At 38.1% G+C, this 21,151-nt stretch overlaps 1 protein-coding gene across 1 annotated transcript in view; it reads right to left on the bottom strand.

The window, feature by feature from the left end:
• LOC106709535 (liprin-alpha-1) overlaps window positions 1–21,151 on the bottom strand; it is a 97,096-nt gene that overhangs the window by 434 nt on the left and 75,511 nt on the right. The window contains 24 exon segments of the mRNA XM_045679969.1: window positions 144–260; window positions 422–578; window positions 650–764; window positions 984–1,142; window positions 1,352–1,554; window positions 2,080–2,264; window positions 2,463–2,664; window positions 3,948–3,992; window positions 4,380–4,585; window positions 5,365–5,436; window positions 5,655–5,753; window positions 6,376–6,534; window positions 6,604–6,690; window positions 6,844–6,960; window positions 7,079–7,235; window positions 7,369–7,538; window positions 8,076–8,201; window positions 8,516–8,635; window positions 9,101–9,268; window positions 10,620–10,694; window positions 11,749–11,853; window positions 12,168–12,242; window positions 12,504–12,668; window positions 13,921–14,022. Coding sequence (XP_045535925.1) covers window positions 144–260; window positions 422–578; window positions 650–764; window positions 984–1,142; window positions 1,352–1,554; window positions 2,080–2,264; window positions 2,463–2,664; window positions 3,948–3,992; window positions 4,380–4,585; window positions 5,365–5,436; window positions 5,655–5,753; window positions 6,376–6,534; window positions 6,604–6,690; window positions 6,844–6,960; window positions 7,079–7,235; window positions 7,369–7,538; window positions 8,076–8,201; window positions 8,516–8,635; window positions 9,101–9,268; window positions 10,620–10,694; window positions 11,749–11,853; window positions 12,168–12,242; window positions 12,504–12,668; window positions 13,921–14,022 — 3,186 coding nt within the window.

Raw genomic sequence — 21,151 nt, 5'->3', positions numbered from 1 at the left:
ATTCTCCCTCTTTCTTTGTTTAAAGGTAAGCAACCCATCAGCAATTGCGTATTTCTAAGAGCAGCGGTCGCTTTGCTATTTCGGTAAATTCAGATGATGACGTTAGTTTGCTGTTTAAACATGTCTATATATTGTTTGTGTACCTGCGTGTTCTGTGTAGGTATCTGCAGAGCGAGCGCCATGCTGTTGGCATCGAAGCTGTCGTCGAGTGCGATCAGTGCACCGTGCACGCCGCTCTCAGACAGGTTGCTCGCGAATTCCTGATACACGACATTAAAACACTTAATCTTTATATACAACATAGGGGGTCACATTACTTCTAGTGTATAAGCTAGGGGGTCGTATGTGATGGGGTTGCAAGTTAGGGGGTCTTAAGCTAAAGGGGTCGTATGTTATGGGGTTGCCAGTTAGGGGGTCATACCTTGAGGTTGATTGTGAGCAGCCAGCGCTGCAGCCGCTCGTTGGTCCACACCATGACGTCACGCACGCAGTGCTCCGCCGCGCGTCTCCGCTCCTCCAGCGCGCGCACAGAGTACCCCACGCGCTTCAGACACGCCACGCCGAAGTGCAGCGACGTCCTGTCACAGACACAACATGTCACGACACTAGACACGAGACACTAGACACTAGACACGTTGCGGCACGTCACCTGTGGAAGCTGTCGACCATCTTGAGCTGCGTGCGCAGGTCGCGCTTGGTGAGGTGCTCCAACATGCGCGCGTCCACCAGACACTCCATGAATGTGGTGCGATACTGCGGCAGACCTGTATATACAAATACATATTTATACATTACAGAATGTAAGCATTATATATCTAGACACCTTATCTAAAGCCTAAACCTAAAGAAAATCATCAATTAATATCTTACACAAAGACATTTTGAAACTAGAAAGTAAAATTTCTACAGAACACTGCATCTAAAAGCGTTTTGAGGCCAAGTTGGTCCTACGAGTCGGATACATATACGAGTAAAATGCGTACCTAACGAGGGCAACCACACGTTGCCGATCCACTCATGGTTCATGTCCCCGAAGGCGAGAGCTGCGCAGGCGGTGCCGCGCGGCGCTGAAGGCGACGTCAGCGACACCATCTCCTGGATCGCCAGCCGCAGCTTTAGCCGGTGCAGGGGGTTGCTGATACCTAATATGACACAGGAATGACTATCAACGGTTGCAACAAGACCACACAGAAGACAAGCGTCAAGCGTAATCAATGTGTGTAAACCGAAAATAACGTCTTCTTTTTATTTCTCTCATTTTTTAATAAGGAAAGGAAGGAATGGGAAAGATAGATTTGAGGGAGGAGATCTATAGGAAAGGGAAACATTGTGTGTGTGTGCGGTGACGTACCTATCTCTCGCTGTATCTCCTGGTCGGAGAGCGCGGACATGATGGCGCCGGACTTGACGTTGGCGCGACATGCGGCCACGTACCAGGCCGGCATGCCCACCCACAGCTCCAGCCACGCCACCACAGTCGGCCCGTTCCACAGCGCGAACGGCGTGCCCGCGCGCATCGCCTCCCCCAGCAGCTCGTGCCGGTAGTCGCGCTCCCTGCACACACAGACACCGGCATGAGGCACGTGCCCCCACACATGCGGACACGTGTCGCCGTTGGCTCGTTTCATCGCACTAATGGTTTGCTTTACCTAACAGCTCGAGCCAGTAATCGCGTTCCTTACAGACACTCATATGTACACCTATACGTGCACGTGTCTCAGTTACGTGAGACACGTGCCCGCAGGCATACGGACACGTGTCACCGTGGACCCGTTTCATAGCACGAACGAATTGCCTTACCCAGCAGCTCATGCCGGTAATGGCGCTCCTAACAGACACCCATATATCTATATGTGCACGTGTCGTACCTGAGACACGTGCCCGCAATCTCAAACACGAAAATGACCGGGTAGTAGTTTTTTCAGGATACAGGGTGTTCAATGTATCAATAACATATGGTATTAATAATTTTCATGTCAAATACAGAGAGTAGTAATATATCTGCGATTTACTCTTTGTTCTAAAAAAAATGATCCTTCGAATAAATATGTGAAGTAACAACAATATAGCAGCACTAACTTTGTCTTGGAGCGCGCGTAGTCCTGCTGCAGCGGCTGCGGATGCTGAGGATGCTGCGGATGGTGGGGGGCGAGCTGCGCGTGATGCGGGGCGAGGGGTGTCGGCTCCAGACCCTCGTCCGCCAGCCCCGACAGACCCAGCGACGACGCGGAGGACAGGGAACGGGGGCTGGTGCCTTGCGACAACTGGATACATAGGAAAATGTCAATAACTCGAAACCATTGAGTCCGTAATGGTTTTTGAGAATTATGACTCACTCTGAGCAATAAAAAAACATGCATTTTCATACATAGATTAAATTTGATTACTATTAAAAGCTTTTTATTGTTTTCACCATCTAAAAATACAATTTAATGACAATTAAGTGATATGAAAACGTGTACCGTGAGTCCCGCCTTGTCCTTTTTGCTGAAGAACCTGCCGAGCGAGCTTTTAATGCCCCTCTTCTTCTGCTGGTGCATGGAAGCGATGGATGCTGCGGAGGCGGCGGCGCGAGGCAGTGACGGGGACGCCCCGCCACCTGCACTCCCCACCCCCGACCCGCCCCATCCACCACTCCCTAGCGACAGCGACTCCTGGCTGGAGCTGCCGGGAGTAGACACACGTCACCAAACATGATAATATGTATTTCAACATGTCTTTAAACAATGGAAACTATCAGTGAATGTAAAAAACTTGTTCACAACTTTAACGGTTACAAATCTAGCTATCACACAAATGAATAAAAATTCCTATCGAAATATTGTCTATTGAAGAGAAATACCTATGAAATAATAAAAAAAAAGAGTAAAATGAAAACTTTAAAGTACAAAAACTAACAGTATTAGAAAAAGGTATATAAAAATGGAATTACTATGAAGAATACTGGCATTGAAAATGAATCTAAAAGAGGGTACCCACTATCGGAACACAAGTTTATGTACAAGTATTTCAGCAATGGAAACGCGAGGTGAGACCACACAGAGAAACTAGAAAAAATTCACATACCGTCTTTAAATCGTCAGCAGAGGTTTGTTAAAATATAAATCCAGTAACCATAGTAATTCCATTTCATTTATTTAAATCAAATTGTAATTAACTAAATTAAAAGAGACATTATTCTTATCATACTATAGCACCATAAAAATATTTTAAAAAAAAACGGATATGACAAAATTGGAAAGTTACAGTCGATTTCGTCTGTAGTGACACTTGTCATATTGTCATGTCACAATAACAAAAAGACAACTTCATATAACACCTAATTGGAATTCATTTTGTAATCTTACTTCTTACTAATATTATAAATGCCAATATTTAGATGTATGGATGGATGGATGTTTGTTTGAAAGTATCTCAAGAACGGCTGAACAGATCTTGATGAAATTTGGCACAGAACACATAGGCTACTTATTAAGTTTTTTTTTTAATCTGTGCGGACAGAGTTGCGGACTATAAACTAGTGGGTTTATATTATGGGAGTAAACAATTACTTAATATGTAGGTATAGATAAGTATTGTTATATGTCAACAAATAGAAAAATACAACATTATTCAAAATTAATTAAAAAATTAATTGAACATGTCATTAGCTAAATTTTGGCATTACAAGAAGTTCTTATCCTTACTATTTAAAAAAAAAATAGTTATATTTAAAATCCTTTGTTTAAAAACTCTTTAAATATTTTAAAAACAACACGCAAATTTAAAAATAACTGGCACTTTTAAATGGCAGCGGATGATTGAAAAGATATGGTACAATAACTTGATACAGTTTCGATTTAAGACACAATTTATGTGGAAAATAACTGTACTGTGTGTCAGGACAGTCACACCACATGTTAGGTCTCAGCTTAAAACTAGGTCTGAGGCTAGGGTATAATGAACACCTGTGTATCGGGATCCGGGCGAGGCTTCCCGACATTATCGACGTCCTGAGCCGCGTGGAAGAAAAATATATATACATATAGTACAAGATCAAACAAATTATATAATTAGCCAGATATTAACACTTTTACACAATTAAGATGTCTATGTCTAGCTATTTTTCAGCTTCTATTCAGTCTCTATATGGATATTTTCAGCCAAATAAACGGATGACAAGATTTTGTCACCAAAACTTATGATAACAATCTCTAAACATATGTATAATTCGTCAAAAGACATTACGTAATAATTTGAAAGTTACAAATAACATTTAGGTTCAAAGATCAAATCTGAATTATGATATATCCGACTCAAAGGACCATTTCGATCATTGCTGAGAAAAGAGTTACATCTACCATAAACTATAAATTAAATTAGTAAAATGTGAGACTCACGAGTCGTAAGGCGCGGGGTAGTGTGTGCGCAGGCGGTCGCGCTCCGCGTGCAGTGCGCGTGCAGCTCGCTCCAGCCGCAGCGAGCGCGCAGTCAGCGGCGACGCCCCACCCTCAGCACCCACCCCCGGCCCTACCCCCACCCCCACACCACCCTCCTCGCACAGCTGTAACTGCGCGATAGTAAACGATTTATTTACGTCACGTTACTCATAAATACATAACAATTTTATAAAACCCCATTTATTTTAGTCAATTTAGAAAACAATGTGCCTTTAATTAGTAAAACATCGTGTTAGTAATGGTGTTAAAAATAAAACTGAATTAGGTTAAGTACATAAAGTAGATTATTTTTACAATGAAAAATATCTAAATTATATATATTTCCATACGAGAGTACATATAATAAGCGCGGCCTAACTACTTTTTTGAAAAGCAGTGCGGCAAGTAATATGTTTTAAGCGAACTCGTAGAAATATGTAAACTCTAGGTCTAACAATCGAGACCATAATTATTGACATCTTACACTAATTACACAGTTAATAAATACCTGCTAATTAATTAAATATTGCAAGTACTTTTATTTTTCTGAGACCAAAACCTCAAAAAAATATATTAACCAGAGATTATGGTTTCAGAAAACCATAGTTTTACATTTAAATATGAAAAAAAAACTCAAAATCGGAACATATCAAAACTAACCATAGAGCCAAGACAAAGAAATTAAAAAAAAGCAGTGTTGTTGCACACACGAAGCCACGCAAATATTTGTGGGTATTTTATTGGAGGGAAGCATTCGCTTGATAAAACATGCTCTATTAAAGAAAAAAAAAACTGCCAACACAAGGCCGAGTTGAGAACTATTAAACTGCATACAGTGACATATGACATCACGTAATAAATGTTAACAATTGGATACTGCGAGTATTGCAAGGCACAAAGACAAGCCGTGGTGGGGTCTGGGAGGGGAGGGGGTTATGCCACCGACCTGGCTGGAGGGGAGGCTCTCGGAGGAGGGCGGCGCGCGGTAATGATGCGCCGGAGACATGGACGCCGGCGCCTACCGACATTCAAACTTTTACATTTTCATAACCAGTATGAAAGTTTAAAAAAATGTACCAAAGAATATACAAAATGTAATGTTTTTTTTATACTAAATGGAATATAAACCATAGAAATGAAGAGAGAAACACAAAAGTTTATCCACAGCAAATATGTGGTCAATAGTTTGTGAGTGTTGTGATGTGTGTGTGTGTCATGTTGTATGGCAGAACTGACCGTATGGTACTTGTGGTGATGAGGTCGCGAGGGTGAGGCGGCAGGCGGAGGGGAGTCCCCGCGCCGCGACACCACATTCATGTGCTCGTAGCTGCCCACCTGCACCACCACCCAACTTACCACTTGCCACCACTGCCCACTACTGGGCCACCAATGACCACTACTGGCCACCACTTGCGACCACTAGTCACCATTGGTGACCACTGGCCACAACTCTGCCACAAATGGCCATCACTGGGCCACTACTGGTTCACCAATGGCCACTACTGGTCACCAATGGCCACTACTGGTTTACCAATGGCCACCACTGGCCACCTGACACTACGCCGTGCATTGTTACCAACTAGTTTAAAGTATTTAAAATTATTTGTACGAATAAAATAATTTAGTTAAGTAACTAGAAAGATTTTATTTTAAAATGGAGAATAAATGTATTACTATTTGGTAAGAATGCAAATTGTAGTATGTATTAACATTAATAGTGAATATTATAAATAAGTTCATACAACTGTCAGTTTGTCATATTCAATAAGAACCTTGTACCAAAGATAATTAGTAATATAGAGTATAGAGAAAATTATTAGTAAAATAACCCAACCAGAAAACTCCAATGAACCATAAACAACCCTTATGTTTCATGTCATCTGTACAATATTAAATTAATTCCTAAATATAACAACTAGTTTCTTTAAGAGCCGAGAAAGTTTATGATTTTGCTCACCCTGGACTCCAGCTCCTCAGCGCGGGCCTCAGTGGTCTGCTTCTCCTCTTGGATGAGGCGGATCTCGGTGTTGATGGCGTCCAGCTGCTCCTGCAGCATCAGCGCCAGAGCCGCCGCATCCGTATGCCCTCCCTCCACACCTCCTTCCGACTCATCATTCTGACACAAAAGAACCATACATCATTAACCCACAAACAGCTGGACTGATGCAGGCTGAGGGTGGTATACCTCAGCGTCGCTGGAGACGTCGTACTGCTGCGCGGCCACGGCGGCCAGCGCGTGCGCCTGCTGCAGCTTCTCCCACGACCCCTCCAGCTGCAACATCCCCCACCACCACCAGACATCTCAGTATACAACACTATTTACAGTGCACCCTTACCAATCAGAGATCCTGTGGTAAAGTACAGCCACAGATATGAGAAATAACAAAACATATTTTAAACCTTATGTAATAGAATTAGAGCTCACTTTCGGCTGGAAGATGGAGACAGGTGGTTGCGGGGCTCCGGGTGACAGAGAGCGCGTGAGGGCGTCCGTCTGCTGGATGTTGAAGGCGATCTCCTGCTGCAGCATCTGACGCTTCAGCTGCAACATCATTACCTTGTTACCATCTCACACACTGACCTCCAAGCATGGACAGGTTATAAACCTTGCTATCTTGCAGTATCTCCTATTGTGGTTACCGAGATCTGAAGTTCCCCACCTGCTCAGTCTCCATGCGCCACTTGGCTAGCTCCTTGAGGATGTCCTGCTTTTCGGCGACCAGCTCGTCCGCGTACTTCCGCGTCTTCTCCAGCTCCTGCGTCAGCGCGTTCTTCTCATCCAGCGCGTGCATGCGCTCCTTCAGGTGTACTTGTAACCTGTACATTATTGCACTTAAGTATGCTGGGGCTGCTAAGTGTAACACACTCTGTGCCACTCAAGTTTTTGGTCATCTAACGAGTGGCATTGAAGGTGTTAAGATAGAAGACAGAGATATGATTGTATATTGACCTCTCATTGGACTCAGAGAGCAGCTTGTCGACGGTGGCGGAGAGCCGGGTGTTGTGCTCCTCGTTCATGCGCAGACGCTGGTTGAGACGCATCAGCTCTGCGTTCTTCTCCTCCACGCTCGCCTCCAGCCGCTGTATGCGGTCTTCCGCAGACCCGTGACGCTCCTGCGCCTGACCAACATCACACACCTCTTATTTCTCTAACAAATACTACCCACATTACACCCACGCCTTGTATTTGAAGTAAGAGAAGACCAATTCAACTGTCTCACTGACAATTGCTTTCTGAGATCAAATACTCAATTTAAGAAATATCAGTTATCTCTGTTTTGTCAAAGACAATGACAGGGATGACGATATATTTTATACTGTAATTTTGATCTCAGAAACCACCAGTTAGAGCTGAAACGACAGAAACGACTAGCAAATGAGATATCATTCCCTTAACTAGGAGAAAAACTTTTATTCCAACATTACAAAAGTAACGATATAAGTAAAGTCTCATAGAATACTTAAGAATATGACCTAAAACTTTGATTATTTCAATGTTAACCTGCAACAGTAAAAAATAACAAAGTATGAAGTGCAATTAATGTTTTAAACTGAACCACTTAAACGATAAAGCAAATGAAACATGGAAAATGAACCTTAAATCGTTATTAAAATAAAGTAAATTATACAACAGCAATAATATGGCAATGAATATACCTGGTTGAGAGCTTCCATCCTGGCCTTGAGCTGCTCCTCCATCTCCGGCAGCGAGGACATCTGCGCCAACTTCTGCGTCGAGAGTTCCAGCTTCTCTTCTATAGCTGCGATCTTCTCTTCTTGCAGCTGTTGGGAATTATTTACATGTGTCATGGCGGTGAAATGGTGTTAAAATGGCTGTCAACTGTGATGACATGAACTGCTCTCCAATAGAGAAATTTGAACATTTTCTAAAGCTAAAAAGCTATTGACTTGTTATTTTTTAAACTATTTTCGCCCTAAATCAAATATGGCAAGTTAAAAAAAATAGTTGGTTAGCCAAAATATGCTTTATTTGAATTAAGGCGATGCTATATGTATTGTTGAATGAAATGTCAAAGTTTGACATTTGTCAGGTGAATGTTGTGTGAGATGCCTGCACCAGTTATTGTCCAGTATACCTTGAGCTGTGCCTGCTTGTGCTGCAGCTCCTGCTCCAGCTTCTCATTGAGGTCATGTAAGGAGGTGGACTCGCGCTGCGCGTTTAGGTACCGTTTCTCCAGGGTCGCTATCCTCTCCTCCTGAAACAAAATATCATTACCTCAATTACCTATATCTTGAAGTAAGACTTTTTAAATTCTTAACAGAATCATGCTCGAAGGACCAACTCTATCATTATACATAAAGAAATACACATTTAATTAATAAGAAAGCGTTTGTCAAAGAATTCTTTTCTCACATTTTATCAGCTTTTACTCACTTCCCCTCAATTAAAATGAAATTCAAGTTAAATTCTACGAATCAACTTAATACTTAGATTTGCTATTTTTTATAACTCATCTATCTATATATATAAAAGAAAGTCGTGTTAGTTACACTATTTATAACTCAAGAACGGTAGAACTGCTTTGACTGAAAATTGGTGGGCAGGTAGCTTAGAACCAGGACACGGACATAGGATAATTTTTACCCCGTTTTCTATTTTTTATTCCGCGCGGACGGAGTCGCGGGTAAAAGCTAGTAAGTTATATATAAAAGAAAGATACCTGGTCTTCCTTCTGTGCGACGTTCTCCCTCAAGTCCCGCTGCAGTTTGGCGCACTCTTCCTGTTTCTTGACGAGTTCCTTTTCACCTTTGGAGAGTCTCTCCTCCAGTTCCGTCACCTTGTTGTTGAGTTCGGCCACACGACGCTGCCATGAGCTCAGTTCTGCCGACTGGTGATCAACATTCAGATTTCACTAACATTTTGAAACGTATAAGAAGTAAAGATGTCACATTTTTATATATTAGTAAGTTATTTTATACGAATGAATTATGACTAAATTACAGTTGTCATAATTTTTAAATACATTTTTTATTTCTTAGTTTTTTTTATGTATAAATACTAAATTATGTAGTATGTTTATATATGAAAAATGTATATATGTTTATGAATTATGTTACAATCTTACTAATATTATAAATACGAATGTTTAGATGGATGTTTGTATGAATGTATCTCGTGAACGGTTCAACGGATCTTAATGAAATTTGGCATAAATATAAAACATAGTTTGGAAGAACACATAGGCTACTTATTAACTTTTCAATTCCGCGTGGACGAAGTCGCGGGCTATAGCTAGTAATTTAATAAAAAGAGATGAATAAATCATGCAAGCTATAGAAATAAATGAGCATAAGTTATTTTAAATATTATTATTATTGTTAACATCTAGTTACATTTTACTAATCTTACTAATATTATAAATGCGAAAGTTTAAATGTATGGATGGATAGATGTTTGTTAGAAGCTATTTCAGGAACGACTCAACGGACCTTGATGAAATTTTTCACAAATGTAGAACATAATCTGGAAGAATACATAGACTACTTATTACTTTTTTTTTCTAATACCGCGCGGACGGAATCGCGGGCGACAGCTAATATTATAATATCAAAATCTTTGAATTTTCATGTTACATATCTATTTAACATCTATTCCACAACATAATAATGCTTTCAACTAAACTAAATAAAACTAGTTGTTATTTATCAGTGGATTTATACATTTATTGTCTTTGATCAGGCGAACAACAATATAAAACATACTGTATGTAATAAATCATGAAATGTTTATCAACCATAGACTAAGTGTCTTTATTTATAAATAAAAATTAAAAAAAAACATTTTAATATGATAAACATAAGTATATATGGTTATCATTCATCATCCAATTACAAGAATTACGTAATATCGTTATATAGAACCTTTACTCAAGTTTATTAAATACTAGCTGTGGCTCGCGACTCCGTCCGTAATAAGTAGCATATGTGTTCTTCCAAACTATGTTCTACATCTGTGCCAAAATTCATCAAGATCCGTTGAGTCATTCCTGAGATACATTCAAACAAACATACATCTAAACATTCGCATTTATAATATTAAGTAAGATAGAAGTTAATTAGAACGAATATTAGCAATAGCAATTAAATGCTATTACGATACTTAATGGTTATGAGTTTTGTTATTGATGCATTTAAATATATATTTTAATGCTTTATAAATAAGGTAGACTCTGGTCTGACCTGCTTGGCGATCGTATTTTGAAGCTCAGTGAGTTTCTTGTTGCTTTCCGATTCGCCGTTAACACTACTTTGCTCCTGCGCACAACGAAACAAACACAAAAATATAGTTAACATGCCCAACTATATAATAAAAAGTTCTCTTTAACAACTCCATGGCGTAATGTATTACTAATGTTGGTATTATATTTACTAGATAATCTTTTGAAAATAATTTAAAAGCCAATGAACTGCGAAACCTTCATTTTAAACCGATGTTTCGATGCGGTTCATATTTCAACTTTAAAAAGAACCGCAAATCAAAACTGAAAGCTAGTTGTGAGAATTTTGTGAATAAAACAAACTATTTTCTGAATAAAATGAATGTTTAAATAATTATAATATTACGCCATTGAGTTTATTAAACAATGTCTTTCTCTAAATTGGCAACAAATAATATTGACAATGCTTTTATCTTGTTAAGAGAAAGACATATTCATAAATTATAAGTGTAAAAACCTAAAAAAAACGCACAAAAAACATTCACAAAGCGTCTAACCGTTGGTTTCTAATACCAAAATAACAGGGATGACGATATGTTTTATACTGATATTTTGGTCTCAGAAACCCACGGTAAATTTATTAAAAACTATAAAATTTTGTTACCATTGTAAATGTAAAATAATAATAAATATCGCCAATTTGTTGAGTAATTTTGGTACAGTGTGAATGTATTGTTGTATGTAAGATCTAAATGTCTAAAACTTACCAATTCAAAACAGTTTAAAATTAAGATAAAGTACTAAAAAGATCATGGGATTCACGGTTAAACATATTAACCACAATATAAGGTCACGGATTCAAATTTACCAATCGATAAACATAGTCTTACATTTTCATTTTGCGTAACTAAATCTTATTTATGTCTATACTATGAATAAATTAAATTATATACATTAATTAAATAATGATCTAAAACACATCATCTAAATGTTAACATAATTATTTAACCTCAAAGATATAAAATGTATTATATGTAATCTAAGTATTCAAAGTGTTTATTAATTTAAACATGACAAATCAAGCACGGCATCAATCCGAGGTTGCTGGTGGCTTAATAAATATTGGGTCTTACATTTTAGTGTATCCTTACCTTGTTCTGTTGCTGTTCTCCATTCTGCTCCGGCGAGCCTCCAACGCTGCCGTTCTCTTTGGGCTTCTCACTCTCCTGTGCGCTCGACGACTTGTACTGCTGCAACTGATGGCAAATAGCATAGGAATTATCATTTTTTATAACTGACTGATTATACAATACTTTACTGTTGCTTATTTCGAGATTCTCAGTAATCCCATATCCGTATTTTTTTCCAAGAAAGTAACAGTAGTATTACGATTTGTGTATTAATTATGTGAAAGCAAAACCATAAAGAAACATTTTCAATTGGAAACTCTATTTTGAATGCGCGAGTATAAAAATTCGGAAAATGTAGATATATTTTCTCGTCGCGTAATATTCTAGATCAATCAAACATAATTCGGTATTTAAAAATGTTGTTACAATAAGTTACTTACTTCCTCTTTGGTTAAAGCTAGCTCTTCTTCTAACGCCGTGTTCCTTTCCAACGCAACGCGAAGTCTTTCTCGAACCTGCAATTCATTATTTCCTTCCAAATGAAAACCAATACCGATTTAAAAATATTTAATAATTAGTTTAGAAAACAGAATTTTATTTCAAATCTCATTTATTTAACTATGTAGAGAACTTACAGAAGTTTTTGGTTTAGTATTAAATGGCTACATATTTTTGATACTAAGTACATGACAGATAGATACTGATTTGAGAAGGAAAGCTTTGTAACACAAGTCATTATAGATGACGTTATTTGGTCACTTGATAGGGTCTCGTACCTTCTCGTCGAGAGCCTTGTGGTGCTCGAACAGACTCTTGAGAGCCTTGAGCACCTCCACCTCGGAGGAGACACCGGACTGCGCGGCTGCCTGCCGCTTCACCACGGTCATGCGCAGAGACCGCTCGTGCCGTGATACGAGACATTCTAGGTGCTCTAATAGTAACTGAAAATACACAAAAAGAATCCTTGATTACTTTAAAAAGCGACGGTGTGATATAACAAGTCATTTTACTTTGAAACTGGAAATTACCTCGAAATATGTGCCGTAAATTTTGTCGGTGAAATAAAAGTTCAGGGCAAGGTCTATAGGCCTTATAAATAAAGTTTTATTGCGCGCCACGGTGGCCCGCTTTGCTAAATTGTTTGTTTTTTGCAGAGCACTCAATATTGAAACGGGACCTCTAAACCTAAGACCTTGACAACTCGCATATATTGAAGTTGTTTTAAGTGTTGAGGGAGTTTTTTTAAGCAGAATAACTTCTGTCAAACATTAGTTTACGCTGTAATATATGGGAATAATTCTACAAGGAATAGGATGAAATCCGATTGTAAATATCTTGCGTCTACATTTTGGCTTCGTTGAAATGAGGTTTAAAGATGTAAGAACCGTATAAATACTGAGCATATTTTGAGTAAAATTGTCGTGAACATTAAGAGGTTTCAACGCAAGGCAAATGTTTGTAACGCTCTCGTCACGACAATGTTCAGTCGTAATGCAACACGTCAGACACTTGTTATAGTACACTACAACTGCATTAAGACAGGCGACAAACTTAGATTAAATTGCAAAGAACGTTTGAAACAACGGAAACATTCACACGCTAGAAATACTTTAAGTATTTCTATTCTTCAAACATGTGAATTGAAAAGATTTAATATGAAATGTTCAAACTACTACCTACTACTATTTCGGTACCTACGTACCAATATCAATTGACGCTAACAATGCAATTAGGTTAAAAACTTATCATAGCTACACATGTGGTAGCTCTAATGGTGACAGTTTACTGTAATACTCGATACCAAATGTAAAGCAAATTTAATTTTGTTGATCATATTCACCCATTAACCAAAAAGTTTTAATCTTGAATTGTCAGACTTTATGGTTTGAAGGAATAAATTTATCTGTGGTCGGTTGTGGGTTCCGCTCTCGGTTTACGACTCTGTATTCACAATTCATGTAATATGCGGTCAATTTTCTATTCACTTTCGTATGTCTACGATTACAGTTGGGTTACAGAACAATACAACTTATAACCGTAACCTAAAGAGAAAGACTACTTCATATACCTCCTTGGTTCCGTTTGCTTTTAATACCACTCTTCCTTATCATCTTATAAATTTAGTCATTAAGTCCGCCTTCGCCGATATTTACCAATAGTTGGGTTACAGAAACGGGAGGGGGATATCCTTACCCTGGTATTGTTCCTCTCCGCTTTGAGCTCTGAGATCTCTTCCTCTCTCTCCAGCAGCTGCTCTCGAGCCTGGTTCAGCTCCTTCGTAAGAGTTGCAAACTCCTGCACAATAAAAAACAAAGCATTAAGTAATAGCAAAATTTAATACACAAGCTTTTGTAAAAGTAAAAAACATTGATTATTTTATATCATAATGGGTAAACGCAAAACACATCAGTTCTGATTTGTTGGGTACGCGCAAAAATTATGTATTATTTTATATAGTGGGCCTTTTGTCAAGCAAGGAAACGCCATAATGCTTTTAGTGACAAAAGATTGCGTAGAAGATTGTTAAAGATAAAAACGCTAAGTTAGCTTTAAAATATATTTTCGTTTCAAATTACAAATTAATAACAAACTTGTATCGATTTTTAAACAAAAAGAAAACCAAGGAAAGACCAAAAGCAACGATCCACTAAAGTAGCAAAATAAAGCTCCTTCACTGACGTCACTCGAGTGCGCTTTGTTGTGGCGCGAGCCTTATCCGATGGCCGCAGACGTTCGGAACGTGCTGAAAGAAACCTCCTGTGTCATCAGTTATTAGTGCTTCTAGTTCTAGACTAGTTTCCAAAAGATTTGCTTGTTTTATGCAAGATGCATTCTAGGTCCTATAACTTCAAATAAAGTATAATAAGTGGAGAGTAAATGCTGAGCTTTCGTTACTTCTGACAATCTTACTAAACTTATTATAAATGCGAAAATTTAGACGTACCTATGATTGGATGGAAGGATGAATGTTTGTTAGAAAGTATCGCCAGAACGGCTCAACGGATTTCGATGAAATTTAGCATAGATGTTGAACATAGTCTGGAACAACTCATAGGCTACTTATTAAGTTTTATTTTTAATTCTGAGAGGACGGAATCGCGGGCAACAGTTAGTATTAATATAATCCTAAAGCATATAATCAAGGCGACAATTTGCCGATGCCTCATTGATGTGAGGCAATCAAGCGACCGTGTTCGCGGGAATGTAAATGAATTACCGTGAACTTTGTAGAGTGGTCGGGTTCTCGGACGTGCCCCGCCTCAACAACACTCTGTCACTATGCGACAGTGAAAGTAATAACATAACTTTCTGCTAACTTTAGTCACTGAGATGGAATATATAGAGATGTTTCATGAGTTATGTAAGACGATGCATTTAATACAACGGAAAAATGATCACAAAATGAGCGAAAATGTAATTAATACAGGAAATAAAAAAAATGTTTCCTACTCCATTGTGATACCATTTCACATGTAACTGTAGAATTAAGACGTGTACTATACTATACCGAGTGAATACCACAGTACCTGCAACTTTATTGTTTCAACAATTGTGCCTGTAAGTCAGTAGCAACCTAGTTTTGTTCATTGTCCGTCGAGTCACGTAACCTATTGACGGGGCGGAGTGAGCCGGCCGCAGGGTATGACTTTGTTCTCAAGGCAAACCCTCCAACGACACGTTAAATGTTAATTTTTAGCACCGACACTGAACAAGGTAGAACCAATGACGATACAACAGTTCTATCTGAAGATAGGAATGTGGGTTAAGAATATAAAGTGCATTTAGCGTTTTAAGTAATCGTAAATATAATATTGTAGTTGTTGTTTATCCGGAGATCAGAGACGATAACATGTTTTTGTATAGAAGTGCAAACAACAATTTAACTAACCTTAAATAAATGTTAAGTAAATAATTAAAATGTCTACCTATCCAAATATCCTGTTGTCTTACACATTTATTTAGGCTTCATTTTTCTACTTTGTTTATTAAATTGCAATTTCTAGTACTTTTTATAAAATATAAAAGTTGAAATAAAACTAATACTACAAGAGCAAATCGCCAATAAGTTTCCATTACGTGTACCGTCGCCGCAAGATGGCGCCCCGCGGGGCATAACATTATATTGACAGACTTACGAGCGGCATTGTTTACGGATATTTTGTCCTGTCTACTACTGTAGTATCGTGGATAAGGGGCTCGGTTATACTGTTCATTGCGTATATCTATTACGCAAATGGGTTGTGTACATTCGAGAATTGCCCTAGTTTACTGAAATTCACTGTCACAATGACGTTCAATACATGAATTTTTCAAGGAAAGGAATACGATTTTTTTTGCGACTTCTGTTTATACAAATGGTCTTTTTTTCAGAGTTAATACGCTTTAATATTAGGTTATAACATATCAATATTTTGAGTGTCACCACAAATATTATTCTTAGAAAGTGCAAAGTAATCGAACGTAATAAGTTTTCACTGCCCCCTCCTCCTCACTAGCGCCATCTTCGTTTTCAGTCGCTCGGTATCTTATCATGTTTTCATTCAATTACTTGACGCGTTTATGTTTATTCATTCAAAAGAAAATCTATCACATTGTTTACTTTACATAGACCCGTCTTCCAATCGACGAATGATAATTGGAAGCTTTAGATAACTTTAACAAAAATCTTTAATATTTTCCAATTTAATTTTGTTCGTATTCTCATAGAATTTATTGAACAACTTCATTTTACGCAAACCTGAGAAATCGAGGAGAATGGTCTGGTTTTTTTGAAGTTATTTTTTATTATATTATAAGGTGAGGCGCAGAAAGAGAATATTTCCCTTTCCTATATATCCCCCTTCCCAGCCTTTCCTTATAAAGAGGACTAAAATTACGCCTCCGGAACGCATAGTTTTCGGACTGTACGCAGAGTTACTTCCACTTGACGCCTGTATTCCGTGTGGTCATGGTATTTCACCGGACGTGCCGACCAATTCGTGCAACAGATATTGTTACTCTGGTCTACCATTGTTAAAATTACTTATAATTTACATACTTGTTTATTCTGAACAAATTTTAACAAATAATTTTCATACCCTATTATCTATTTTAATTATGGTAAAATAACTTTTCAAAGAGTATATGCCTTTAAAAACTCTTTTATCTTTCGCCTTTGAACTTCTACATCTTCAGTTAATTAAGTCTCATGACCGAGGCAACGAGAACCTCATATCTAGTTAACATTTTGCATCAGCTATCGGGAAATTGATTAGGTCCACGACTGTCCCACTTTCATATCCGCGTTAATTCCTTCTTTGTTTGATTTGCTCGCTATACCATTGTGTGCTTCCAATTCGTATCTTCCAAATATATCTATGTTTACCTGCAAGTTTAATTTATTTTTAAAATACTGAAAGTAAGCATTAGTCGATGAGTGCTGTAAACTAGGATCTTTTATCTAGACAAGTTAGGCAGAGATCCTAAACATTTTTTGGATAATTTAAAACCTTTTAAGGAAAGTCAGGAAGTCGCTAAAAGCAAAAGCGGAGGATCGTTATTGTGGAAGGCCTTTTTATCAGGGAAGGGAGAGAGGGTAAAGTTTTGATAAGGTACCCTGCTTTCTAGGGGGTAAACAGGGTTATGTAAGACATGACTCAGTGGCCATCCTCTAGTGGCTGGTGCAAAGAGGGGATCGTAATGCGGGACCATACTGAAGGTATGGGGCCTGTAATTTATTGATATAGGCTGCTGATGTAGGATTCACTAGAAAACGTTTTTGGTCTTTTTATTATACGTTAGTTGATGTTGTTAGCTGTAATTATGTTTAAACATTTGTTACTTGCGTACGGCCGCACATTAACCGCTTCTCTAACCTCGTAAGACGTCGCGCGTCTGGTAGCGTCTCCGACACGTACCTGCCTCTAAATATCATACATCAATTTACATACAATACACAACGTATACATTACGATACATTTGTCATACCTATTAAAGAAGTAACCTAAGCTCGAGTAAGATTTGTTTCATAGTGACAAATAACATATTTTAATAATAAGATCTTACTAATATTATAAATGCGAATGTTTAGATGGATGTATGTTTGTTAGAAGGTATCTCCCGAACGGCTCAACGGATCTTGATGAAATTTGGCACAGATGTAGAACATAGTCTGGAAGAACACATAGTCTATATTCAGTTTTATTTTAATTCCGCGCGGAAAGAGTCGCGGGCGACAACTAGTTATCAATAAAAGTAACAGAAATATTATAATGATTAATGTTTAATTATTAAAAGCGTGCTGTACCTCCTCCCCAAGGGTGGAGGGTATTAACGAGCGCGATCCTGCAGGACCCTCATTACCCGCCGACAACAATGGCCCAGTAATTGCTGACTGCGACCCGCGCAGATTAAAACATCCAGAAAAATAAACACGGCCTAGCATAAGTAATGCGGTTAAACCTATAGTTCAAATAACCTGATTAAATAAGGCATTTGACTAAAGTTATCGTGTCTTTCAAATATTACTCCATTCATTATTCCAATCTATACATATTAATAAAATTGGAGTGACTTTTTTCAACATAGAAACAAAATATATTTCGTACATGTTAAAAACAAATTTTCACACTACGAAATATATGTCAAATAAACATTATAAATCAATTCTAATTTGGGTCATCTGATTTAGATTTCGGTTATCGATTTGGAATCGAACTGTACGATTACAAAGTGTGGTATACAAAGTAATTGGAGTGGTGAATGGAAATGTCTGTGACGTATACCGCGCTACTCTAACCCTAATTACAAACTCAATATAACAATTGCAAAAAAGCAATTAAAAACTAGCTATTAAATAGAATAAGTGTTTTGTTTATTCCATGATGTTTAAAAACTTTTGCTGTCTTAATAATATTATTTCTCATTTAAAGCATTTGATATCGAAGAAAAGAACACTTCAGAAGTTACTTGAGAAGGCCAATTATCCTAATGCCAGCTTAGCTTATTACTTCAATTAAGTTTCATTACATTAGGAAAGATTATGATCAATTGAAACGTGATTTCAATCAGTTCCGATATCGTTTGCGATCTCACTCACATGTGTCATACATAAAGTATCTGTTGAGATTAATTGGAACCACTCATATACTTCTAGTTAGATCAAACTGCTATTTGCATCCACTAATTGAACTTTTGTAACATACATGTTTCCTTTTTCAAATAGACGTAGACAAAAAATCATATAACTCTATCGGCGTTTTTCAAAGTACCCTACATCAAGAGAAGACCTACCCTACCATAAATTTCTCCTATCATAAGACCTCGTTTTCTAACGTTATTAGTATTTTTTATTATAGGAGCTTGTGCCTGTTGTTACTACTCTAACTTAATGTTTGTTATACCTGTAGTAGCGCGGTGTGAACGCGACACGAGCAGACGGCACCGTTCTTGCGCGAGCACGGCGCGCCCAACCACGCGCACGCGCCGCCGCGCAGCATCGCGCGCGCTCATGCCGGCCCCCGACCCCCAAGCGATCACCTGCCCACCCCCAGCCCAAACATGACACTCACTAGAGACCCCACACTCACTCCATCACTATAGTCACTATTGTTGCTGCATTATATGGGGTACATGGTACATTACATTAACATTTAAGTACTTTGACACTGTTAAGTTAAGTACTTTGACTCAAAATTAAGAAGAAATTCATTGTTCAGTTATATTACATATAAAAACTGTGGGCGTCGAAAACCATATTTGTTCGTAGATAAATTACTATCCATAGATCAACGTTCTACGATATTATAGTGTTCGCAATCTCGCTAAGGCTACAATAATAAAAAGGCTAACATAACACGAGGGATCCGTCTCCACTAATGCCTCGCGAATTCCCACCGGCTTTGTCGGCTATACTCGAAATGTCGTACGATGGAATTAGTGCTAGAGTGAAAGCCAAGCCGAGGATGGCTGACGTGGCAAAATAAGTTTCCTCAGGCACCGAACTACACAAACAAGATATGAAAACATAACAGAGGAAAATGTCCATAGATTGGAGTGGAATGTGGCAGGACTCATGGTGGGTCGCATACAAACGACACCTCAATAGAGACCCGACTAATGGTCTGACTATCAGACCAATATTTTATGCCCCCTATTTGATGGCGAAGTGTAGTCTCAAACTAGTATCTTAGTTAACTTCATCAGTTATAAACCATGGATATAGAAATTTTTAAATATTGTGATATTTACGATCAACAACGTAACGTAACCGTCTCGGTGAAACTACATTTGCGAAGTTAACAAAGCGAAATTTATCCGTCTACCCCCGGACATTGGTATCGTAAAGCAGGCCAATTATCCGTCTAGGCTCACGGGGCTCCCGTCGCCGCACGCCACGACTTGATTATGATTTATGTACACTCGCAACATATCATAGCTATTGATTAGTCTTTACTACACGACAGTACAGTACAGTACATGGAATATGCCGACGTATTGCTTCTGAAATCCACAATGTTTTAGTGACTACATTCAGAGTTATTAAATGATCACTAAGTGAGCACTTTTATTGTATGTATATGATTTATAAGATGAGAGCAATCTACACTAAGGGATCGCTTAAGTTACCATCATTTGACTCTGGAATTAGACAATCAAGGAGCATGCAATCATGTCTGTTTATCCTTAAAAAAAATTCTTTTAAAATATAACCACCGCTGTTTACGTTCAAAAGTTTTTAAAAGCTACTAAATAATATAAATGCTAAAAGCCACATTGTGCATTAAGAGTAACAAGTATGTACATTAATGTACAGGAAATATATGTACAATTTATATCACCTGCTGGCTTATCGTAAATAATTGTGAAGAAAGGCGCTCTGCCAAATAGCAGACACGGGTTGGCTTTTACTCGTTGCCGTGTTGCAGACTATAACAATATTATTTCTACCCGCCGTCGATTTTATACTATTGTTAATTTTGAAAGCTTTATGGCTACAAAATAATATTTTTATACATAAAGAATATAGGTAAGATTTGATTGTGAGTTTATTTGCACAGAATAGGTTCCGAAACTACTGTACCGATTTCAAAAATTCTTTCACTGTTGCAAGCTACACCAGGGATTTCCGGAACTTAAAGCATTGCTAATTCTCACTCTGTCTTCTTCTGTTGAACTAAGTCAGAGTGAAAAAAAAAATGATCTTAAAAATGGCCATCGGGCAATTTTCAGTTTTGCCATGGGGGCCATGGGGTTTTAGGAATCCCTGAGCTACACTATCCCCTCGTGACATAGGCTATATTTATTACTGGACTTTTTTTGCTAGAGGCATAAAATTACGAAAGATAAAAGTATTTAAGACTCTAATTACATTTAACTAATTACGCTGCGAACTCTCTCTATCTCTATCCCAACCCAACATAAAATAACTGGTAAATAACGGCTT

The sequence above is a fragment of the Papilio machaon genome, chromosome 11 (genome assembly GCF_912999745.1).
Source record: "Papilio machaon chromosome 11, ilPapMach1.1, whole genome shotgun sequence".
Classification (NCBI taxonomy): Eukaryota; Metazoa; Arthropoda; class Insecta; order Lepidoptera; family Papilionidae; genus Papilio; species Papilio machaon.
Note: the sequence above shows the minus strand (reverse complement) of the source record. Positions and strands in the feature narration are given on the sequence as shown.